The sequence below is a fragment of the Ptychodera flava genome, chromosome 17 (assembly GCF_041260155.1).
Source record: "Ptychodera flava strain L36383 chromosome 17, AS_Pfla_20210202, whole genome shotgun sequence".
NCBI classification, from domain to species: domain Eukaryota; kingdom Metazoa; phylum Hemichordata; class Enteropneusta; family Ptychoderidae; genus Ptychodera; species Ptychodera flava.
The window spans coordinates 21037628-21063691 of NC_091944.1; the positions used below are offsets into that span (position 1 = coordinate 21037628).

The window sequence follows — 26064 nt, forward strand, 5'->3', positions numbered from 1 at the left end:
AAGCATGCAAAAAATTATATCACAATTTTAAAACATGGGAAAAAATAGGGTCTTTTAAGGCACAATTATTGCTTTAAATAGAGGGATATGAATTTGATATATGATACTTTGCATTGAAGTTCAATCATCTACTACGTTTTTTAAATACTTTTGAAAACGATATATTCACATTTATCCCATACAAGTATCCACAATGGCACCTTTTTCAGTAAAAAGGGAAAAATACCACTAATGTTAGTCATGCAACTTTTCAACAAGTTTCATTGTTCCTGTTAGTGACCCTTGACCCCTACCTTTGACCTCTGACACTGGATCAGCTGATTTTTGACTTGCATTAGAATTATGCCTGTATTATAGCATTTGTTGAATCTTGGCTCTCTCCTTCATTGAAAACAACTTGACTGCCTTTTTTCACATTGAACAAGATCTTCCTGTGGCAAGTATCTGTTGTACCACTATAATACATTTTGATTTTCTAAACTGACTGATAAACAACTGTAATTATTTAAAAGGTAAAAAAATTTTTTTCACATTGAAAATCTCCGGTCTGTTTCTCAGCATGGCCTCTTTTTTTTTCTTGGATTGACTTTATATGCCCCAGTGTCCAGTCAAGTTCTTCAGATTTCACAGCCACACCAGCTCCTTTCAAAGGACCAGTGGTCAGGCACGATAAAGAAATTACAACGACCGGAGAAAAGGCTAGTCATTTTTCCTTTTAGGCTGACCAGGAAATATGCACACATCTTGTGTATATCATGTATGCAAAAGGTTTTTACGCACTTATCAGAAATTACACATGCCAATATCAAAATCTGCTGTTGTCTCTGGGTCAAAGGAAGCAAAATACGTTTGTTACCAATCTACACTTCTTGATTTTTGTTACAAGAACCTCACATATTCCTTTATTTCCACCTTACTAGCAATTTACGTATCCTTGTAACAAAGGTTATTATGTGAGAAGTTAATGATGACCTTTCCTGAAAAGTGTCAAGCTCTCTTAAAATGAACAAATTCTCTTCAAAAATCTGCAGGTTTAATTTCATCAAATATTTCATTTCTTTGTTTTAAAGGTTTCTTTTCTTCATAAAAAGCTGGAAAAATAGTGAATAAAATACTCCGCTCCTGTAAATTACAAAACCGTCCCTTCCGAGTCATTTCTGAGATCAGCTACAGCCGATTGGCTGTTATCAATCATGTGACTTTAGCTCGAGGAGCCAATCTCGATCCAAGCTCGTCACCTGACCTGAATCACCCAATCACACCTCACTGAGTGTGAAGATGCACGAATCACAGGTCATCGTCGCCGATATCTTCAAAGACGTCGTTTTCCACCACTGCTGAGGGAGTCTTCGAACGGACTGGTTTGAAACTGACAGACTGAAATTTATCCTGAAAAGCAAAGGAATTTATTTTGGAAAGTGGGTATTTGCGAATGTAAAAAAAAGACATGAGAAAACATGTTCTGATATTAGTTGGCATGCTTGGTCAATAGAACGCAGGCATGACATGCTGGCTTGTTAGCATGCAGTTAGAAGCGATAAGTTGTTACATGCATTGATCACTCAAAAAACAGGCACATTTAGAGATCTTTCCGTGATGTGCAATTTTCATCGGATGAATGAAGTGATGAAATGTGAAATACAGTGAAACACAGTACACCACAAAACTTCACAATACAAGGATGATTAAAAAATTTTATAAACACTTTACAATTTTAACGAAAAGAGACACTGAAACAGCTCTCAGGGTCTCAAATTAGCTTGAAAATATGTTCTATATTAGGAACGTATTTGAAGGGTTGAAAGAGTGATAATGAATTCTAAACATTGGATATTTACAGAATGGATATGCACTTGGTTGTGTGAGGATGTCTGATGGCCTGATGTTCCGAATGGCTTCACAGACTGAAGTTTGTCTGGAGAGGTGGGAGGAAAAAATCCACATGAAGTTCTGAACATCAATTACAGTTTGGGGGGAGAGGAGGGGTGGGGGAGAGGGGGAGGGGTTGATACAATGTTGTCATCATGGTCACAAGTGGAAGTCATACCGCAACTCTTCTCTTCAACATTTTTAACATTGAACTTGTGTCAGCTATTTGTACAGCTCAAATTTTATGACAGGTTCATATTGGTGATACATCTAACAATTTTGCCTGGCTTTCCATCGAACAACAACAAGAGTACATGACAAGAAAGTTGTATCATTGGGAGATGTCCAATGGAGGGATTATCCGGGGCATAGCATGCTGAATTGTGGGAATCCAAAGTTGAACACTGGGTAAACGGTCATGATTTTGGGAGAGGAACAAGCAACGTCATTTACAAACAGACAAAAATTGATAGAGAACACATGGAAAGTTACAGCTAAAGGACCTTTGATATAGAATGCTCCTTTGACATGTTGGGACATAGAGACAAGATAAAGTGAACAAGTTAGGATCTGGACTCTATTGTCGTGAAGGTAATAGTCACATGACAATGACAGTTAACATGATAGATCAATTAGTCACATGACATTAGAAAACCAATGGTCGTAAGAGGTGAGAGACATACATAATTAGTGAGTCACATGACATTAAGAACCAATAGCAACAATTCTTTAAGGTTTTATTCATAGCTTCTTGTTAAATTTTTTTGTGAATAAATTGTGCAGCGTTCGAGACAGCACATTCATTGCAGATATAATTAGTGAGGAAAGGGTACTAAAATTAAAATTATCATGAAAAAAGTTACGGGAAAAATTGGAAGAAAGTTCAAGTTCAAGCCTTAAACCCCCAGTTATAAAGTGTATGGACCTGCCTTAGTAAAGCAAAGAACAACGAGGATTTCTGACGATGCATTACAACTAAGCTAAATCTGAGTTACAGGACAAAACAATTATCTTGAAAAACAAATAAAAAATTTTTGACAATGCTAACAAACATTTCAGCTGCCAAGAGCCTTAGAGGGGGCCAATACAGAGTATAATATTTCTTTCAGTTTCAGTGAAATCAGAAAAAAATTTACGATCGAGGTAAATTGATTTTCTTGGGCAATCATCAACTTCTCTGATTTACACATTTTTACATTTCATGAGCTTGAAATTTACAATACTTTGATGAAAAATTAAAACGAGATTTTCACTTACTGATATCTTCTTCACAGATTCCTTGGCTTTCTGTGCAGCACTGGCACTCTCATCTGACGGTGACTACATCAGATTAAAAAAAACACAAACAAAAAACATGAAAATTAGACAAAATAACAGAAATTCAAGACACAAAAAGGCAAAGATATAAATGCTGAAAAAATTAACCAATTTTTCCTTGTGCTTGAAATTGTAAAAATAGCATATTACTATGATTTCAAAATTTCTCAGAACCCTACTCAAATTTTGTTGTTGTAATGAAAGACTGAAAATCTGCATACACTATAAAACATTTTGAATAAGCTGCATCATGCTATTTTAGAGTTTACAGATTTCCATCACAATCTGCAAGTTTTTTAATTTTGCAAAGTAATCTTAACCATATTAAATATAGGGAAGAGTTTAAATTAGTGGCATCTTAAATAAGAATTAACAAATTTGGCTTAAAATTAAAGGACGCTAGCTAAAGAGACATGTTTCCTTGATATTAATTCCCAGAAAATATGGAAACAATTAAAATATTTGTGTACAAACCTCTAGAGTTGAAATTGAGTTATTTGATGGTGATTTGACATGTCCATCTCGCCGCTTGAAATCCCGTCTCGTTGTGCGAATCCTGTCTTGTGGCTGTAAATTCAATCAAAAGGTTAATAAGTAAATAGATACATAAGTACATACAGTTTGACTTGCTCATTCATGAATTAAAGAGTTTAAAGAAGAAAGGTGTTTTTGTCAAGAATTTCAAGTAGAAAGCGCCATCTACAGGTCAAATGAAATAACTGTACACCATGTGTGATCAACAGTTAGACTTTGCACCATGGTTGGAAAAATCTGCCATTTTGAGAAAAATTCAAACACTAGTCTTCCAGAAAAGCTGATTTGATTAAAGTGTCAATAAAAATATACATTTGACTATTAGGGCTCTACTAGCTCAGCCAGAGAAATTTGCAAACTTTTTTACTCAACTAGCCAAAATTTTGGAACAGACAGCCATTTTACTCTAAAATTTACTGATACTTGAAATTCAACAAAGCCACTAAGTAATCCTGTATTAACTCTATGGAGAAAAATTCAATTTCCAATTTTCACAAAAACAGAGAAAACTTCATTTACTTCACAGACGTTAAAATGAATCCACACAAGCAGCTGACCTGATAAGTACTGGAAACATAATTACACACAAACCTGTCTCTGTTCCGCGTTTTACATCATTTCATTTTTAAAACCTAACATCCCCATAGAAAGTATACTGTTGGTAAAACCAAATCAAGCATACATGTACGTGATCAAATGATTTCAGGAAAATCCAAAAAGAAAATCTGGTTTGATGACTTGGTATCGCTGTTGAGTCAATGATGGAAGACTAAATAGCGCCCTCACCCTTTTCATTCTGCCTCCCTGTTTCTTCATGATGAGTTCATCAACCATTCCTTGAAGACAGATGCTGATCAAGATTGCTTGGTCACTCTGGATGGCAATCCATTGCAGTTTGTCCTTGGCTACCAGATATTCAAAGGAAAGTTCAAGTTCGGTGGTCCTGTCACCAGATCCGCCCTCTCCATTCTCTTCATTAATCTGAGGATTAAGATTGTTTCGAAAAAATTTGTAGATCAAACTTGCCAAATTTTTATTTTGAAACTTCGACAGCTTCAATTTTGACAATTTCAATGTGAACTAATTCTGATCAATTGATATTGCCACGTTGGTCAAAACTCTTTGGCATTTCAGAAATCATAGTAAACAGATTTCTTTACTGAAATTATAGACAGTGGTCTGCCTTTCTATTGTCCACGCTGAAATACAAGAGTTTTAATTGTAACCAGCAAAAATATCACAGTATGTGATGCACGCTGCTTTTTCTCTCATAGCATTTATTGTTTTAGTGAGGGAACAGTCGCCTTTAAGTGGAGGATGTCTTTCTGTGAATTAACACTCAGTACATTTAGTACATACAACATAAACTTTAACATTTACTATCAAACTTGGCAAGCTTTTATCCTACAAGGACCCAAATACCGCTAAAAGTAAACTGACCTTGTTTTGTTTACATTATGCAAGCTGCCCTAAAAACATACTAGGCAGTGACTGTATAAAATATGTCTATACTGACTTCAATGTGAAGTGAGGAAGATGATCTGGTCATATTGGGGTCTTTGATGACCTAAATAATATGTGAAGTGGCTTCATCTGGTCATACATAAGTATCCAATGACTAATTCTGGATGGAAAAGATTGCTTTGGTTATATGTAGGTTTACGACCACTTTAATGCTGTATGGAGGTTGACTTGGTCACATGTAGAAGATAAAATGAATCTTCAAAATAACAAACACCAAAACCAACTTACATTACTTCTGACAAAACAAGAGCTGTCTTATTTAAGAACAACTCCAAGATTATATTTTTACATCATATAAACTGAGATATATTTAGTTCTATTTATTATTTGTTATTTTGTATTGTTATATGAGAAAATCTAGCCTTGTTTATATTTGAAACTTTCATTGCTACTAATGTGATGTAAACCTTTATTTACAAGCAAGCAATTAAATACTATTATTATAGATATATAATGGCCTAAATTTGATATCAAGCATATTGACCAGATCAAATATAGATCTATGATAACTTCAACACTGGGTCACACATTGGTATATAATGACCTCAACATGTCAAGTATATTGACCAGGTCAACTATAGATCTACAATGAATTCAACACTAGGTCACATACAGGTATACAGTGACTTCAATAAGATATCAAGCAGATTGACCAGGTCAAATATAGATCCATAATGACTTCAACACTAGGTCACAGATAGGTATATAATGAGTTCAATATGATATCAAGCAGATTGACCAGGTCAAATATAGATCTACAATGACTTCAACACTGGGTCACATATAGGTACACAATTACTTCAATATGAAATCGAGCAGATTGAACAGGTCAAATATAGATCCATAATGACTTCAATACTACTTACGGAGGTTGTTATTCTCCAGCATCTCATTCTTGTAACTTTAAAGTTCCCTTCTTTGAGTTGGCCATCATCTCCACGCACCCTGAAGTTTAGCTCCCTGTTGCCAGCACCAACGATGACTTTGGTATTTTTGACAGGGTAGTCTGTGGCACATGGTTTAAACTGGATGAAGCCGTAATACTTGAGGGTCCTTGATAACCGTAAATACTGGAAAATATGGAATAAAAATTTAGGGATGATTAATTTCTATGTTTCCAAGTTTCCATCTCATTTCCTAATTAGAAGGTCTGGCCATTCACTGTGAATCAATAGAATTGTAACCCAATACTGGGGAGAGCATGGTGGACGTCAGCTTCTGTATCTCTACGTATTGATGTAAATCACCATGGTATATTGATTAACCCCAGCTGCAGTAATATATGCTTTGCTATCCCAGCAATACCTTGCCTTGTTGCAAATCTACGGTGTGAAATCAGAAGCAGACATGGAAAAGACTATGATCTGCGATACAGATTTATTGTGGCAACATCACTTCAAAGGCTAAGGTCTGGAGACCTTTTTTCCAATCACTAGTACCAGTCTTGACCTGATGCACTTTACACGGACTGTACAACTGGCACAGGAGAGGTCAGTGACATGGCAATGGGACTGAAAGAAAGAATCACGTTGACAGGCTGATGGTGCTATCCCTGATTCTTGAGTGATGTATAGCGCCACCATGAGTCGATTAAAATTGTCTGCTCTTGCCACACTGATAAGTTCCTGGATGACATCACAAATGATGAAATACAATGTCTTACAGCTAATGTGGCGTGTCTCGGGACCTTTTAGCGAATTGAAGTGCATTGCATACCAGATGTCAGTTTGGTTTAATATGTGTGACACATAAAGCTACATGTATTTCTTCTATTGTTAATGTTTTGTAAAGGTGTCACTCAAATATTTAGGGCTTGTTTAAAACAAACAAGATTCAATGATCAAATTATTCGGATGCTTACATCTTTCTTGGAGCCTTTGCCTTGCAGTGCTTCAAGTCTCTCTAACTGCTCTTTGGTTGCTAGGGTCCAGCCCCGTTCTATGTCACTGACCGCCTGAAATTGATAAAACAAAGTTATTCATCATATTAGAAAACTGACTGCGCTGTTATACTTGTGTCAATATGAATGAAGTGCAGACAGAGATACACAGGAATCGGTATACATTGTGTATTAGAAAACAAATAAGAACCGCACAGACTCTGTCACAGCCAAGTCACAGGTCAAAGGTCATCTCTATGATTATTCCATACAGTAGTATGTTTATTGACCTGCTGTTTCATACTGTGGCCATGACCTTATATACACCTTCAAAGATTTCATATTCCTATGGATATTATCACATTTTTGGATGTTTCCCTTGTCCAGTCAAATTGCTACGGTTAAAACTCGAACCAATAACACATTGTTTACTTCACTTACCTGGACATAAAGTAAATTCATCGCAACTCTGTCATCTAAAAGGTCATCGTCAAAGGATGGATCCCAAAAACTAACAAAGTGAATAAAATTTAATTTATTACAACACTGCTGAAAATATTACCATATGATATTCTCGTAGAAGATACAACTGTTTACTAATCTGAAGTCAAAAGCTTGTTTTGAATGAGAAATCTTAGCTTCTAGGAAAATTATTTTAGCATACTGGATCAAATTAAGTCACATGACCAAGATGGCCGCTTCAAATTAGCCAAGTTTGCATGTATGGTATATTATCTCAAGAATGGACAGAAATTTGTCAAAGAATGCGGGTTGCGAGGCTGACTGAATCAAATAAACAAATAGCTCAACATGATTTACTCAAAAACAGCCAAAATATTTTCACATGTATTGCTGATTTTGCATTATTATCATATGAAATTATTTTTTATAAAATTCCAGCTGTGAAATTGGTTTGACACGATTTGTTTTTTCACAAGACTTACCTTTTTCTTAGAACTATTTTATGCTTGCTCCTGCTGTTTTCAACGATATGTAAGGTGATTCAAAATCTTGCATTTTACGGACAACTGGCGGAGTGAAAAAAAACAGAATATTACGAAAACTGAAGTAAAGGTCAAAGGTCAGCTATAATCAGTATTGCAAGAAACACTCAATAGAACAGCCATTGTACAACAAGCATGAGATACATATCAGATTTTTTTGGGAGGGGGGCAATTTGAAAATATTTATGTCGAATTCTTTTCAAAACTGGCAAAAAAGTTTGTCGAATTTACTTCCTAGCTTTTTGGCACAATGCAACAGGGTTAATTATTTTATACAATGAGAGGAGTTCTCAAGACCATTTAAATATCGTCATCAATGGGAGTTCTTGTTGTACATTTACATTTAAGTAAACTATTTGAATTTTAATGTCGCAATTTATCTACATCTTCTTCAATTTACCATATGAGAATTGTAATATGCCTGTTTATTTTCAAATGAAACTGCATTTTTGTGTCACGGTGACAACAATGACAATAGACAGGCTGGACTCTGTTGAGATCACTACCGGTATAATTAAATGAGAAAACGATACAAAGTCATGAGTCCAGGTTCGTAGGCTAAAGATGCTAAAAACTTAAGTCTGTGAGTTTGAACAACACTTCAGCAAATTTTCAAAGGTACATGTACGGTCTTTGAGGTCTAACATTCCGTCTTTCAGGAGAACACACTCAACATGCTTCCAATGTCAAAAAATTTGTGAAAACAAATGATGTTTTACAATGGTATGTTAAGTGATCTTCATCAATCACTAGTAACCAATCTATTTTCTCCGGGAATTTCAAGGAGTCAATTTAATTTTCTCCAAGACATTCCCTGAATACTCCAATATTCAAGGACTCTGAAGAAATGTATACACCGAGCCTCTTTTCATACACAATGATGAAAATATTGTTGAAGGCCTCCCAGCCAGAGGGTTTACTTACTTGAAAAGGTGCCGTCTGGATCTTTTTTGATCAGAAATAAGGCAAAGTAGTAGACATAGTCATCGGCAAGATCAATATTGGATGCAACAGCCTGTAGACGGAATAGATAAATTTTAGACATACCGAACTTGATAACGAGATCTTGGCTGGAGTAGACATTATGTTGAACTTTTGCTAAAACTGCCTCAGGAAACTTTATACAATTCTCTTTCATACTCACGAATGGCTGCTATACCCTAAGAGTTCACATTATTGGGAAAAATTAATTTCCTTCGATTTTCACAATAACAGTTCAGTAAAACTTAATCTGCAGCCTTAACATGAGTCTACACAAATAAGCAGACGATACAAATATTGTGAAATGTTGAGTGTTCAGAAAAACTGTCCTTGGGGTAAATTGTACCTTAATGTATAGTTATGCACTATTTTAAACACTTCACTGGCCTTGTGGGTAAGTTTAGTCTGGAAAGAAAGTTGTGTAGAATCGATATATCAAGGTAGCAAAGCAACTTTGTTGAAAATTACACGACACATTTTTGAGCTTTAGTCTGGTAAGGTACCGGTATGATCTACAGATCAAAACACAAATATACCATTGTAGAAAAACCGTGGTAGATTTTTCATGGTAGATTTTTCATAAAACTTTCGGCATGAATTGTTGGTGTGAAGGCTACATACAGTTCACTCCACACTACTGTCGTAATGATTTTGTAAAATACTATAACAAAATTTCGACATGAAACACAAATGAGCAAAATGATTTTGAAAGATAATGATGATATCCCCCAACAATCTTACTGTGAAATTGCAGTGGTATTGGAAGTCGATTTGGAATGAGAAAATTCAGAAAAATTTTCTATGTACAGTCCTAAGAGTCACACAGAGGGAAGCAAAAATTTTCCAATTTTGGAAGGAAAGCTCTGATATGGTTTCAGGTGCCAGTACTCACTTCAAGGACATCATCCGTTTGATCCGTTGACATAATTTGCACCGTGATCTTGTGACCGTTTAAAAGATAAACGTCAAGTTCAACATCTTCTGCTTCTTGCTTCTGTGTCTCTTGTTGGGCGCTGAGAAAGAACCCGTTGAAAAGGGGACCACTAGCTATCGTGGCATCTTGACTTACTGAAATGGGAGATACAAAATTTGGTAAATTCTCGATCAGATTCAAACTCACAACATATTGCAGTCACCTGGCGAAGAAATCCCAGTCAAAAACTGCTCCGCTAAATCCCCACCCTTAAAAATAGTGGTTCAATAATGGAGCAAAGATGTCATAATTTTCTGACCGCGACCCCTAGCAAGGACAAATTTTCAAGGGAAACTACAAGTTGCATGAATGTTGTTATTTACAACAAGTAAAATTAGAGAAACAAAAAGACACTTGTCAGAGATCGTTGCAATACTGGTTGCTCTGAAGAAGTTTAACAGATCTTGATGACATATGTAATATTTCTCAAAGATACCTTGGCCACTGTGTTATATTTTTGAAAGGGTGAGAGGACAATATGACTCTCTCACTCACAACCCATAGCATATCCTGATTGTACATCCAATAAACACATCAAGGGATTGGGTCATCAGTTGATAATGTACAAGATGCAAGTCTTGCACTATCATTAGTTTACTGTGGTGTCGACAAAGACAAATTTTCATTTCATCAATTTGATATTGGGAGATATATCCAAGATAAGTGTTTAGATACAGTAGAAACAGAATATCGTGATACTGTCACACTGACTGTGAATACAAATTCAATGGCCTGTGGGTAAAAAATTGTTTGTAAACAGTAAAATTAGGGCACACACACACACAAACACATGACCTACACTGTTTATCTGGTGACCTACGCCCTTTGACTGTAAATGTGCTAGCTTTAAATGACACCTGACACCACTCACTTATTTGTATGAACTTTTCAAGCTTTTCCCGTCTCTCTTCCACTTGTACCGGCGTGAGGGACAGGATCTTTTTCGGAGGAAAGTTTGCCGTGACGGCGTTGCCGTATTCTTTCTTGAGTTTTTCGTAAAAATCATACAGCTGACTGTAGCGTACGGCACAGTGAAAGACTCCATTCACATGAATGTTGTATGCCTATCATAGAAAAAAATTTACACTGTAAGTGTGAGTGATTGTCATGAAAATGAAAAATAGGAAACCACCATTTGCTGAAAGTCAAACACAACTATGGCATAGAAATACAAAATTGCTATGGAGAAAGATAGAGACAAATTGTTGTAAATGTATTAACTAATTACTGATAATTGAGTACTGTACTGTACCAGTAACACCTTTATGATAAGCACTGTAACCTTTCACTACAGTTACCACTATAATATGAGTCCTACATTCCAAGAAAATTTGTCTGAATTTCCTCTCGTTTGAGGAAATGAGACGTATACGATATTCACATGTGAAAAAACATATACTTATATATGCAAATAGTGATGTTGAAATTCACGATATATAATATGATAACAATATCAAAAGTTGTTCTCTTGTCACTATGTCTTTGTACATGTTATAAGACACTGCAATTACCATGCATTTTACACTTTGTATCTACAAGAGAGCTGTCAGGTGTCAAATTCAGAATCAGATATCTTTCACTTTCAATTCTCATTCCGTGGCACAAAATACGCATAGCGTATAATGATATCCTAGTTTCGTAACCTTTTACGCATACCCCAAAATCTATCAGTTATAAAGGTTGATGTATTTCCCAGCGTTTGTGCTGTGTCTGTAAAATAAAGTTTCTTGTTGAAATGCCCGCTGTTAACAGGGGTTTCATTAAGAGCCGGCAGCCGGCGAAATTGACCGGTTACTCTCACGATTTCGCCGGCTACTTTTTCTGAATTTGAACTCTTTCATAGCTAAAATATTTTGTACCTTCTGAAATGATACGGACAAGTTTCACAGGCTGTGTAATCAAACTTTTAATGGCTTTTATGTGAAACAAAATTTAGAAGACGAGCGACTACTACGATCGCCTTGTACAAGATGCAGCACGGTCTTGCGTATACTGCCTCAATAAAAATCGGAATTGCAACGGACGATTCTATTGGCTACCTGAATTGCTGATTCCTATGTGGTGACCTTTACATACGCCAATGAAAACGGGTATACTACACCTGTCGGTTGTTTTTAGCTCAACTCAAAATGGTCGATGAACAAATGAAGACGGAAGCGATCGCAAGGTCAGGCTTCACAACGATCCTCGGTTTTGAAGGACCAAGAAACAAGAGAAGGATAATTACCTGGATTTAAACTGTTTTCGAAGGCAATGACCTGATTTTTTTCTCACGAAAAAAACTTCCCGATTACAGTTCGAATTTTAGTAAGCCGACGTGCGTTGCACTGCGGTAGGCTTAGATGTGAAGGTATATAACCAGCTGGACGTATGATATGTACTGCTTTTCGGTCTATCGATGCCAATAAGAATGTCGCCCAGATTGGTTACAATACGATCAAACCTCAAATTCACTTCAAAAACGGTCGTCAGGTTAAATCCATATATGAGCTTCTGAACGTACAAATTTTCACATCTTATATCAAGATTCTTACTTTGCATACCCATATAGTCAACTAACCTTGAGGGTCTTTGATTCTATTTGCGAAATATGGTAATGATTGTCCGTTTTTATCATTATTGTTACATAAATTATCCTGTTTACCTCCCCAGTGGTATAAAAAATTTTCATCTGCAGATTTCCATACCAAACATCAAGGTTAATTTTAAGCATAACATTATACATTAATGAAAAGTTTCTCATTTACTGTGCTTAAAATATGAGTTTTTCATCCAGGATGGCATCAACAAGGGGGATTTTCCCCCTTTACCAGAAAATTTCGAGGGGCATTTCACCAGTTCATGTGTTCTACGTTACCTCTATGGCGTGACTGGCACCATTTCATTGGGGGAGTGGTCCCCCTTGACAAATAAATTGGGGGTGCCAACATTTCAACAGAGGGGAATCCCCTATCCCCCTGTCTAGATGTAACACTGTATAATATCATCTACATATCAAATTTATATCATTAATAATTATGAATTATTATAGTTTACCTGCTAAAAGCATAGAGGCTCTAAAACGTCAGTTTTCTTTGTTCAAAATATCGTCAACATTACCACATTTTATCATTTTTAATTATGGATTACCATATTTAGGCCTAATCTCCAGGTAAAATGGCTTTTATGATATGAACACAAATTGCCCTGGAACACTGCTGATAATTCGCCTGAAAAAACTAGAAATTCAAGTGACTGTGAGCTGTAAAAAGTAAATTTTAGCTCATTTTTCAGGGTTTCCGGCCTTCGGCTGGGAGGGGGAACACCCCCTCCCGGACCCTCCTCCGACCCGACCGCTTTGTGGTCTTGCCGCTGCAAGCCGCCTACTTTCCATCATGGCCCCCTACTTCAAAACTTAATGAAACCCCTGCGTTAAATTTGTTGACACAGCCTGTATGTGAGTAAATGCCTAATGTTATTGTTGATATCTGAATTTTACTCCAAACTAGAATTCATTCATTCATCACCAATAACACTGCATATTGGACACAGTGCATGGTGTTTACAAGGCAAATACTTAGTACTTCATCATACTTTATTGAAATTGAAGAAAATGGTATTTTCTAGAAGAAAACTCGTGGGATTATTATCAAAACGTAAAGCTATCATTCCTGCATATATTTATCATTTGTGGCGCCATGACTTAAAAATACATTTCCTCAAGTTTTTCAATTTCCTGAATTACTGTGGTTGAAAGCTTCAACCACGATTGCGCATGGTAGATACAGTGTGCATGTAATTTCAACAGACAATTTTGGGGGTCAGACTTTATCAGTAATGCCTGCGTTCCGACACGTTTAGGTAAAGAATCAAACAAATCATTTTCTGATGCAGCATTATATAGTAAATATTCATAACTCAAAAATGTAATATTTCCATATGGTATTCTCAATGCCGATGACAAAATAAATTGTGACAGAAACGCTTCTCAGCATCACGAATTTAAAACAACAAACAGAGGGCACAAAAAAAAAATATGTACATGAAAATTGTTATGAAGGAACAGATATAAAAAAAAAAAAATTTTCATAAAAATCTTATCTTTATTGCATACACTGGCAGAGTCAAATTTCAATAAAAATATTCCTGCATAGAATCCATACACATAATGCACGCCATATTCTAAAAAATTCCATTTACTCAATTCTATGATTCATATTAACACAACACGCTGGTTGCAATTCACAATTGATTTTCTATCTGCCAAGGGCACCCAGTCTGTCTGTGGAATATGATACGCGTGTAAGCATTGAGATCTGATTTCGGATGCACAGTGCGACGTTTCAAGTCTCTTTCATCTCTGTTTTCCACAAGGGAGAGACCATACACACTTCCTGCCCCAGGAAATCTTTTCAAAATCCTGCGATAAATATTCTCGCGACTATCTCGTGTTCATGACGTGCTGCAATAAATAACTCAGGGGAGACAGGAAATATGATTTTAAAAATACTCTTTTTTTCTGTTTTTGACAAAAGACACATGGCTCATTCCTCGTCCAAATAATAGCCTCTCAAGGAATATATGACACATTGTAAAATTGTTGAGTATTTATAGTTTAGAGTACCCTGCCTAATAAAAGCTCCCCATAACTTTCGATGTATTTTCCATTCATATTTTGATATTCTTTGTGATACACAGTTACTAAATCTACTCTAAAATTCAAAACGTGCCATGTCCAATTTGTCAACACAGTCATGTGTTTATCATCCGATATAATTGTCAATGACTAAATGTCAGTCTGGGCTAGAATTCATTTGCAATTATTCATTCATAATATAGCGCATTGTACACAATCTTCAGTGCTGTAAAGAATATCATATCATACCAATATATTGATCGACCAAATTACTGCATTGCAGCAATCTGATTGGCCGAGACATGAAAATAACTGTGCTATATTCACAATATAGCACAGTCGGCACAGCCGGGAGCTATCAGCTCGGGAAAAATTCTCTTCTTATGTTTCACGTGAGAATTTCAATTTAATATTATTATATCATAGCATTCTCGCGAGCCAGAGCAATAATTTCCGCTCCGCTGACAGCTGTTGCTGTAAAGAGGCATGTGGTTTACGACGATGTATCATAGCACTAAACCATCTCGGTATTAAACAGGTAATCCACTCGATTTTGACCAGTTCACTCCATACATGCACTCACTATTGTTTCGCACATATGTCATGAATTGGTCAAAATTTCATGGTATGGCATACCGTCGCTTGGTGTGGTTTATTGCTGAAATATTTTGTTCATGTATTTTGACATACACATACACACAGGGAGGATATTTAAGAAGTACATTTGTTTTCCTGAATATAAATGATTAAAATATTATCAAAAGTTACAGCAACTGCCCTTTTTATCATTTTCATTCCTGTCAGCGGGCTAGAATTTGAAAACACCAGAGACTGAATTTTTGCTCAAAGTATTTTCAATTCACAATCAACTTGGAGATCAAACTATCACCTTCAAGTTCCTTTTGGTATCATGTCTCAACCTTTAACCCTTTCATCACAATGGTTTGGCCTAAACCCATTGTTATCTATGGTGAGTGTGGACCTGTTTACAGGCAAATAGGGGTGGACAGGTCTATGCCATTTAGGACATTGAATTATGACATTACTTTTCAAATACCCGACTTACACAGTGATAGTCCTTTTGAAGTGGAATTTGATATTGATCACCCGTGCGGTGTTTACATGTATGTGCAAAAGGCATGATAGCAGAGGAAAGCCTGTCAAAATCTATTTACATTACACAATGAGCATCTGTAACACATGGATAAGATGTGGCACACTGCCTACATATCATTTTAAAGTCAACAGCTGGATAAACAACAGGTATTTACCTTCTTCAATGAAAATGTTCACCATTCAAAAACATAACTTGTGATTGGTTGATAGTGTTGATCACTTTGTATTCTGCTTTCTGAATAATACGAGTATAGTTTGTAAAATATTGATGACTCCTTCTATCTATCGAAGTTCAAGGATTTAAACCTTTTATTTGGAGGAAACATGTATACAGATTTCACTAGATCTGGTTTATGAACGTTTCACCACTTAATTTTTTGCAAATGTCTCTGTTTCTTAGAAAAGTTTGACTTCAAGTTAGAGATACTGTGAAACTTTACAGTAGGACAACTTTCACTTTCAGTTTTACTGTGGAGCATTTTTTCTCTTGCATGTATCTGCATTTTTTTCATTTTACTACACTGTCAGTGTTTTGGTAATGGCGGCAACACATTTACTGGGGTTTGGAACTTCCCTTTGGTATATCAATGAGATCTGATTATGGGACAGCAGAAATGTTACTAGGGTTCCCAAATCCAATATTCCCCAACCTTAGCAAAACATTCGACAGTAGTTCTAATTTATCTCCCTGTGATTGAAATCATAAAACAATGAAAATTCAAAGAAAACCCATTTTCCTTACAGTGGAAACCTTGAGTGGTCAAATTGTGATTATATTAAAGTCACTTTTTAATGATTTTTTCACTCTTTTTGGTTTGTTCTGTATGTCAATCACATGTTCTTTTACTACTCCCTTAATCATGTTGAAAAATTCACTATTTTAGCTTGTCAACACAGTGTCTATATGTGTAAAATGCACTATTATTGTATAAATTTGAATCAAAGCCCAGACTAGAATTCACTTGCCAACAATTACAATACAGTCTTTAATACATGTACACACAAAGAGGCTGAGTTGACAAGCTGAATACTGAGTTTATCGACATGCTTTGGAGAGTACAACAAGAAACTCTGGTTTACATGAAAAACAAAAATAGTGAAAAACTCATCAAAAGTAATATCACTGTCTCTTTGAACGCAAACAGATGTAGAGAAATACATAACCTAAATCAGTCATTGAGACTAAAAATAGAATATGAGAAAAAGACACAGATGTTAGCGATACAAATGTACCTGCACGCCAAGCATTATGAAAATAATTAATCAGTTATAAAAACAAATAATTGGTTACAATGAAAAAAATAATGAGGTGTACATAGAATTGCAGTAAATGATAAGGAATCTTTATCAACCACTAACATTATGGTCAATACCATTCCATAGGTTTTGGTATAATCTGAACTACACTTAAACCAAACAATCTTCTTTTCACAGAAAAAAAATATTTCTCTATTCATTACTGATAATTAAAACCTGATTCATAGTTCAATTAGCATCCTAATTAATGTTTGCAAAACTGCTCATTACTCACTCAGTCTATTATTAACATCAGTAATTGTTAAATTAATTTACTAATTATTTGGGCGCTGTCTACTGTCCAGTATTTATTTTCATTTGGTAAACACGCGACAGCAAATTGATGCACTTTGATTGACTTACTCATATCAATAATTGTCAGTCTTTATGGAAAAAGCTTATTTGAGTTATTCTACCCTGAGTACTATGGGCATTTCAACTCTTGTGTTGCTGCGATCACGTTCCCAATTTTACTGTTGCTAAGCTACCATCAATTTATTGGATAACTTCATCTTTAAAGTTACCTGCTAGTCTGTGCTGATGGATTTTAATGGAAATACAGAGATGAGAACCAGCAGCTTCATTGAGGACAGTTAGCAATTTCTCTCATTTTACAACTTGTAAAGGCAGGAGCAGGGAGAAAGACACAAGACGCAGTGTGTGTGTATATATATATATATATATATATATATATATATATATATATATATATATATATATATATATATATATATATATATATATATATTATATATATTATATATATATATATATATATATATATATATATATGTGTATGTATATATGTATGTATATATATATATATATATATTATATATACATATATACATATATGGTTTATATATATATATATATATATATATATATATATATATATATATATATATATATATATTATATATATATATATATATATATGTTTACACATATGTATAAAATTTTATATACATAAATTCCACAATAAAATATACAATAGTAAATGAAGAACAATAGCTTTCTCATTGAAACATCGCAACGTAGAGTGTAAATGTACAGTTTACATGGCAGTTGTACCCAGGATTCATATTGCAATTAAGTTTGGATGGTTTATTGTATTAACTCTTTCATCACTGTCCTGATTTGAAATGTCATTCAGCAGATAGCAAAGTCTGTAGTTATCAAAGAGAAATAATATCTTAGTTTCAGTTAAGGCCACTTGCAGAAAATTCTTTGTTTGCCATCCTTTGATTTTTGAAAAACCTACCGGCCAGCCAGGGAAAAAGCAAACACAGACAAAAAACACAAGTGTATTATTAACATTAGTGAATTTTAGCGTCAATTTTTCGCTGGTTTCTTTTAGAAAGATAATTTTTTTATTTTAATAGTGGTAACATTGTGTTTGTTTTCTTAATTTGCTCTGAAAACCTATCGGCACCTGGATGACGAACAAAGAATTTTATTTAAGGCACCTATAAGTTCATCATGTTTACTTTTACAGATTATGATTCTGAAGTTGGAATGTTTCACCATAGACAGCACAGGAGAAGAAGTTAGAATTAACAAGTCATCCACTATGATATTGCTCTGGACTCTGGCCAATGAAATAAAAATAATTGTAATAATTTCTTTATTGATAATTTTGCCCTATGAATTTAGGTAACTATCACCATTTAAACATACATGTATATAGACAAACAGATATTAACAATTATGTTAAAGTTTCTGTTCATGAATAAGCACTCATTTCTCTGCATGCTCTCTCCATAATTTTCTCAGAATAAATTGCGTATCATGTCTGCAACAAGGTTGTTCTCACTTTAAATGTCATGCTTCAAAATTAGATCATAATTGACTGAGATGCTTGCACCAAATTATCAAAACGCAATCAAAACACTGGCGACAACTTCGATTCACGTTGGATTGCAAGCAATTTCAGTATTATTACGCTGCAGTAAACGGAATGACGTCTATTTGATAGACAAACAGGCATCAAGAGTGCACAGATAATCGCTTTTTAGTTCCTGTGTGCGCCGGCTACTTCAACAAAATTGTGACGGTTCATTACTCTGCACAGTGTCAACTTTTGTGTCACTTGTAACTCGCTTTGACGTTTTAAGCAAATACCGCTGCTCCACCTCACACATAGCGTCACTGAGATCCAGATTATATTACTGTAATTTTACCCACTTCAAACTGGCAGGCGTGTACGTTCACAGCTTCAGAGAGCTTTAAACAGCCGAGTTGACAGCCATTATGGCTGTTGTTGCAAGTGGTTAATATATATGGGTCCTTTACAGGTAAACAGAGATTTTTGCTGATACCAGACAAGAAAACATGCAAAGTAGAATTTTTACGTCAATCTGAAAACGTTTGTCAACCCTTTGAGCACTGTAATTTTTCCCCCAAAAATATCAAGGCAACATTTTACCAACTTTTATGAATTTTTCTGTAATTTTTCCATGATTTAGGACTTAACAGACATAAATTTTCATGGGCTACACTTTTTGACCAAAATTTTGGAAAAAATCAGAAAAAAAATTGTCTATATCTGAAAGAAATTGTTGGCGTTATATTGTATAAAGGCAACAAAAATTGACTTTGGCACTCAAAGGGTTAAAAGAAAGAGTAAAGGTCAAAGGTTATGGAATTCAGAATTGTGGATCTACGCTACTTTTAGTCACTTGTTCTCACCGAGCTTCACTGTACAGTATGAGAGTTTCACATTCTTATTTGTGTAAATATATGTATGAATGATAGACTGAAGACATTGACTTCAATTTTGCATATTGACTGATCTCAAAATGATGACAAAGTCTTGCTGTTGAATTTAATGAACTGAAAGGTAAGGGGAATTATTGCGCAATATTTTTTAATCCAATCATCTTTAAATCCAACTTTTGACAATTTCTTCAATTATTTTTGTTACGTTTATTTAACCCATACTTTTATTTAACCCTTTACCTGCCAAGTTCATATTTTACCATGGTATCAGGTCAAGTTGGTTAAAACTACATGTAGAAAAGCAAAACATGTCAAATATGGTGCATTTTAACAAAGACTCCAAGATTTGAAGGTCCCTGAAAACAGAGATACTGTAAAACATGATTTTAACAGACTTACTATAGCAGACCATGCCAAGTGGGTGAAAAAACATATGGTTTTGGCTCAATACCACTTTTTACTGACTTTTCAGACTGGGTAGTGATACTAGTCTGGCAGGTAAAGGGTTCAACAAACGCATTTTCTTTTAGAAGGAAGAAGAATATGAAACGGTTTTTCAGAGCAGAAATAATGAAATTATTATCAAAAGTTTAATGGTCCTTTCAATTTCCAATGCACACGATAAACAATTCCATGATGCATTTTAACATGTGCACATGACAAGTGTTCTCTTATACCACCAGATACATGCTGGTACTGGGCACGATCTCCTAATCGATTTTCCAGCTGAAAAAAATGACCTAGAAATCACCCAAATGACGGACACGGCATTTCCGTCAACTGTGAGAGGTCGATAGGGTTTGACCTGTGAAGGCCTGGACGAATTACCTCGACTTTCCGTGCATGTGTGAAACAATCTGAAGTTATGCAGACAGTGGGGGAACATGGCACGGATCATAATGTGTGGTGCTGAATTCGTACTTTCACGGTCATCCGTCTGGAAAATATCATGAACCTATAATGGCTAATGATTAAATTTTCAAATGACGCAAAAGCAGTATCTTTCAAAGTATTAAATGCCTTCAATTATACATCCAGTAAAAAATAGTAACCTGACTTATGTTTATCATTTTTTCTGAATATCTATCATTTTTATTCACTCAATTTGTCGATACAGGACAAACATCTGATACTGCCAAGACTTTCATGATGGTAGAAACCAGTCTTATCTCGATACAAACAAGATTATTCAGCCCTCCACTGAAAGTCTGACTTTACTTTCAAATGATTCTCTTTCTGGCAACTTCACTTGTGAAATCTTATGTGACATTTTATGATGTACCACTGTACTGACTTCCTTGATAAAACTTCACACTTTCTGCCGTTTCAAGGAAGACACACTGGGGTACAGTATGTGCATATGCATAGAATGAAACCTGCAGTTAGATTGGAGATCTGAGAGTGAGTCGTCATTGCACAATATGGTGGTTTCATATCTCAAAAATTGCCTATTTCCCTCTCTGATATAATGTGGAATAACTCAGTATTATTGTTAAGGACACTACTGTTGGCAAATGTTTATACTGAGGGTTCCTGCCGATTTTTTAAAAAAATTCACTTGTTGCTACAAGAGCAAGGGATCACAGAAATATGTCAAAACTCTATTGGCTCTCACATTTGACAAACTTTGGAGTAAATGGTCTGTGATGCTGTCACTTTTCTTACACAATAATTCAAAAATAATTCAAAAATGGAGGAAGTTACACTACAGCATATAGTAGTGTATTGGCATTAGCCTGTAACCTTTCGATGTATTCTCCAGTATATTAGTTTTATTTGTTCTGTACATAAAAATAGTTTTGTGTTCTTCTGCCAAAATCAAGCTAAAATGCCAAGAGTTCAACTAGACAACACAGCCAGTATGTGTGTGGTAGTTCAATTATTATGGCTGAAAACTCAAGAGAATTCATTTGACGACAAAAAAAAATCGCATATTGCGCACAGCATTTGCACATGGCTTATACTGGTACTTCATATTTCAACATAGTTTACCCCTTTCTCTGCCAGACAGTATCACTTCACCATCAGCCAACTCAGTGAAAAGCGGTATTGAGCCAAACATGAGGTATTTTCACCCATTTGCTTGGTCTGTTCCAACAGCTTTAGTCCATAAAATCATGTTTACAGTATCTGTGATTTCAGAGGCCTTCAAATGTTCAATTTTTTTATAAAATTCACCAAACGGGACAATTTTGTGCTTCACTAGTCTTAATGAACTTGACCTGATGGTGAATATGATGAAATTGAAGGAAAAGGGTCACATGTACAGCTATGAAGAGAAAACACATTTTTCTAGGACAAAATCATGCAAATATAATCAAACGTTGCAGCTACTGTATTGTCCTTTCAATGGTGGTGTGTTCTACATGATTGTACAGTCTCTAAGAAAAAAAGGAAAAAAATTCAGGTGTGCCATAAAACAGCTTTCATCCAAAAAATTGACAAAAATGAATATTTTAGAGAATGCCGGAAACAGAAATTGAGAATACATCTTTAATACCTTCACAGTCCTCGCTTCAAGATTTGAAAAGCAATTTCACTCCATTGAACATCACATATTGAAGATATAGCTAGTAAAAATGTGAAATCAATTTGCTCAAGGCATATTGGATTAAAGCAATTACCATTATGAACACTAAAAATAACTTATTCCCAATAGAAGATGACTGAGCTAGTGTTCAAACAACATCCAATTTTGATGCGCTGTTATGACCATCTGGTCTGCATTGTCTTGCGTCATGACTGATAAAAAGCAATTACGGCTTCTTGCAGAGTTCTTCATCTTATGTAAATATGTATTACAATACATGTACATATGTGTACATGTCCATTGCAGTCGACGTCTTATATTTGTCAAGTTCATGTTGATGTATTTTCTGTCATTTTTGTCTTTTTTTAAAATACAGTTCCTTGCAATACTTCCAAGATCAGGTCCAAATGCCTACCATTACACTTGTCAATGCAGCCTGTTTATGCATCATGTCCAAGGTTGTTGTTGGCAGCTGAATTAATTCTTGGCGGTCTACGAATTCACTTATCAACAAAAAATTTACATATTACAGTTGAGCTTGTCACGCTCTGGAGGAAGATTTGCTATATGAAATGGAAATCATGAAAATTATTTCAAATGACTGTACGTGTACCTTTAGAAAAAAAATTGTTCTGCATCTTGAAACACACTGAAAGAGTACCTGACACAAAAATACCTTCATCGTCACTGTATACACGCTGTCAAGTAAGTAGATTTACAAAGAGAATTATGCCATTAATTCTGGTATGGACGCATATCGTATCAATGTATCTACTGTACATTTTCATGTAGTGTTCTATTTTCTGTTGTCATTCAAGTATCCAACACAGGACAAGTGACTGTCAATATAGAAATAGCCTTGGGTTAAATCAGTTATGAGCTGAGGTGAGAAAGATTTAAGTGTAGATTTTAATTCATGGATTGAGTGCTGTCATTTTTAAATTTCATTTTAAATGTAACCTATGATTAAAGTCAGAGCGAAATGTTTGAATATATAATGGAAATTCTGTGATATTTCGTGCTTCTAAAATACAACAACATTAAAGATTTTCTGATCCATCACATGGTTACATGGCTTACGGCTGCAGTTCAGATCAATATTGCAGGCTCCAAGAAGACAGTAAAATTGCCATTATTATAAATGACTGGCCTCGTTGTGACAACAGCCATGAGGCGTTAACGCTGAATTTTTTTGCAGAGAATCATGGAATGGAAAAAACGCTCCAAACTGGCGACAATGCAAAATCTTAACCGAAGCAAATGTAGACTTCCCTGCCACATAGCCAAGTCCAACCCTTAAACTTGCCCTTGACTTCCTACACAATGTTCTGTAACTATATTGAGAGGCTAGCGTTTGAGCAAATCCAACCATGTAACAGATGTAAATGTATACATTTATATGTACTGCAACTCACATCAAACCAGTCCAGTATGGGTTTCTAACAAGTTTCCAATGGAAAAGCAGCAAGCAAATTAGTTCACCTTTTTTCACTCTGAAGGGACGTATTTAATGTACCAGCTAGTAGCAATTCTTAAAATTTATCGTTTTGGTGATGGAATTGTTGTACTGACAAAATCTCTGCCTAACGAACAGTATAATATCCATGCATGTGCCTAAATATACTATGAGTTCAAGTACGAGCAGCAAATCTTTGATTCAACCTTTGATATTGGAAAAGACTACAATCAATGCATGACAGTGGTTGTCTTCTGACACACATAGAATTTGACCTTTGACCTCATTACTGTCACCCACAGAACTTTGCATCCTGACTAAAAGGGGGAGTTTGCTTCCATTTTGTGGTTGAGAATTATCGGACCCGTCACCATAAATCTGTCTGCAGGATTAGCCTATAAACATTTCACTCTCTCTTAAATCTTTGAACTTTTCACTGAAGGTCGTTTTGGGAGTCATCTTTTTCCCTCCTTTAGTCTGTTTGTTTGAAGGGGTGGTGCTGCTTTTTACGACAACTGATTCTAGCTTTCAACCTCGCTGTTGGGCCACAACCACCTGCCTGGGGTCCAAAGTAGAACTTCCATACTTTATGAAGGGGGAATTTTTGGTATGTGTACAAAATGTACTAAAAGTTGTGGGGGGCGGGGGCACTGCAATTTTTTTCGTAAATGTAAATTCACTCTGAACTCCCTGTACAGTGACTGACAAGTAACAACTGGAAAAGATCTGCTATGTATTTGAAAGAATGTATTCCATACTGGAAAAGTTATTCTAATGTTTTCATTCTGCATATTTTGACTGACTTCAGTGTATCACATCTGTTGAGATACATTCACATATCTTGTTACACGTCTCATATATCGAACATCGTGCATTCCATAACATACTAGTACAATGGTAACTTGTTGATGCCCGCCACATAGTCATCATTTGAAAGAAAGTGAACTGGAACTACATGTACTAGCATTTTAAACTTTAAAACTTCGGGATTTAAAAAATGTCAAAATTATATGTTTTACATAGGAAATACTTTTTTCACAAATTTTTGCATATACCGTAGATTGATAAACTGCAAAAACTGTGATTTAATCAATGGTACTATTTTTGTCGTCTGACATGGAAATAAAGCATATGATTGTCTTTTGCATGTAAACCCAAAAATTTGAAGTGAACACTATATAAGATGGGCATGTAATAAAAACATTATAGCCCAAACATGGGACTATGTACACTCGAGGTAGGACACCACTTTCATCCGGTCATCCGGTCATGGTCATCCGCCCTCGGGCACATCGTCCCTTGACTGGGCTATATTATACACATCAATGATTAAAATCATACAATTTTTATACAACTGTAAACTGTGAACAAAAGTTTCCGCCTACTTCACAAAGCATGTTGAGATACCCAGTGTTAACCCTTTGAGTGCTGTAATTTTTCCCACCAAAATTTAAGTGCAACATTTTATTAATTTTTATGAATTTTTCTATAATTTGTTGATAATTTTGGATCAAATGGACATCACATTTCATTGGTTACAGATTTAAGTCAAAATTTTGGCTAAAATCTGAAAAAATTTGACTGGGTTATATTTTATAAAGGTGACAAAAATTGACTTTGGCGCTCAAAGGGTTACATGTAAGCTTGTCAATTCAGCCTACATGTGTGTGTAGACTGCATTGATATGAGTGAATAATCTAGTTTGGATAACAATTCAAATATCATCAATAACAATGCCCTTTATACATACAAACATTGTATTAACAAGGAAGCTAAATACATGAAGTAGATGTTTCAACATGCTTTTGGGTATAGACCAACAATTTGCTGTTGCCTTTAAAACAAAAATAGCGAAAAAAAATCGTCTTAAGTTACAGCTACTGAGTGGCCTTTTAGTATTTCTGACATCATAGAGTCAATTTAGAAATAGAATAAAGTTTCTTTGAGTCAGTCTTATAGTACCACTGGCCGGCCTGCAAATTTTCTGTCGTCAAAGACAACCCTATTGAGTCAGACTCGGAGGTGTGTGGAATTGACCCAAATAGGACAATATTCAAAAGTCTTATTCATTGCTGATGTTTCTGATTTAAAACAAATAATAACAACTATACCAGTAACGACAAAAACAACAACATCAACAACAACAATAACAAAATTATAACTAAATTATCTGATGGAGAATGAAGAATGGTGATAAGTGTGGTAAAATGCAAAAATACTTCCAAATTTTCACCGGGGTCTCTGTTCAT

General features: G+C 35.2%; 1 protein-coding gene across 1 annotated transcript in view; it reads right to left on the reverse strand.

Moving 5' to 3' along the window:
- Window positions 1-244: 244 nt before the first annotated feature.
- Window positions 245-26064, reverse strand: part of LOC139115752 (sorting nexin-17-like) — a 31531-nt gene continuing 5711 nt past the window's right edge. Inside the window, 13 exon segments of the mRNA XM_070678079.1 lie at window positions 245-1389; window positions 1839-1915; window positions 3126-3189; window positions 3661-3753; window positions 4507-4701; window positions 6111-6314; window positions 7106-7198; window positions 7565-7634; window positions 8068-8098; window positions 8101-8151; window positions 9052-9142; window positions 10001-10176; window positions 10953-11145. Coding sequence (XP_070534180.1) covers window positions 1288-1389; window positions 1839-1915; window positions 3126-3189; window positions 3661-3753; window positions 4507-4701; window positions 6111-6314; window positions 7106-7198; window positions 7565-7634; window positions 8068-8098; window positions 8101-8151; window positions 9052-9142; window positions 10001-10176; window positions 10953-11145 — 1440 coding nt within the window. The 3' untranslated portion in view covers window positions 245-1287.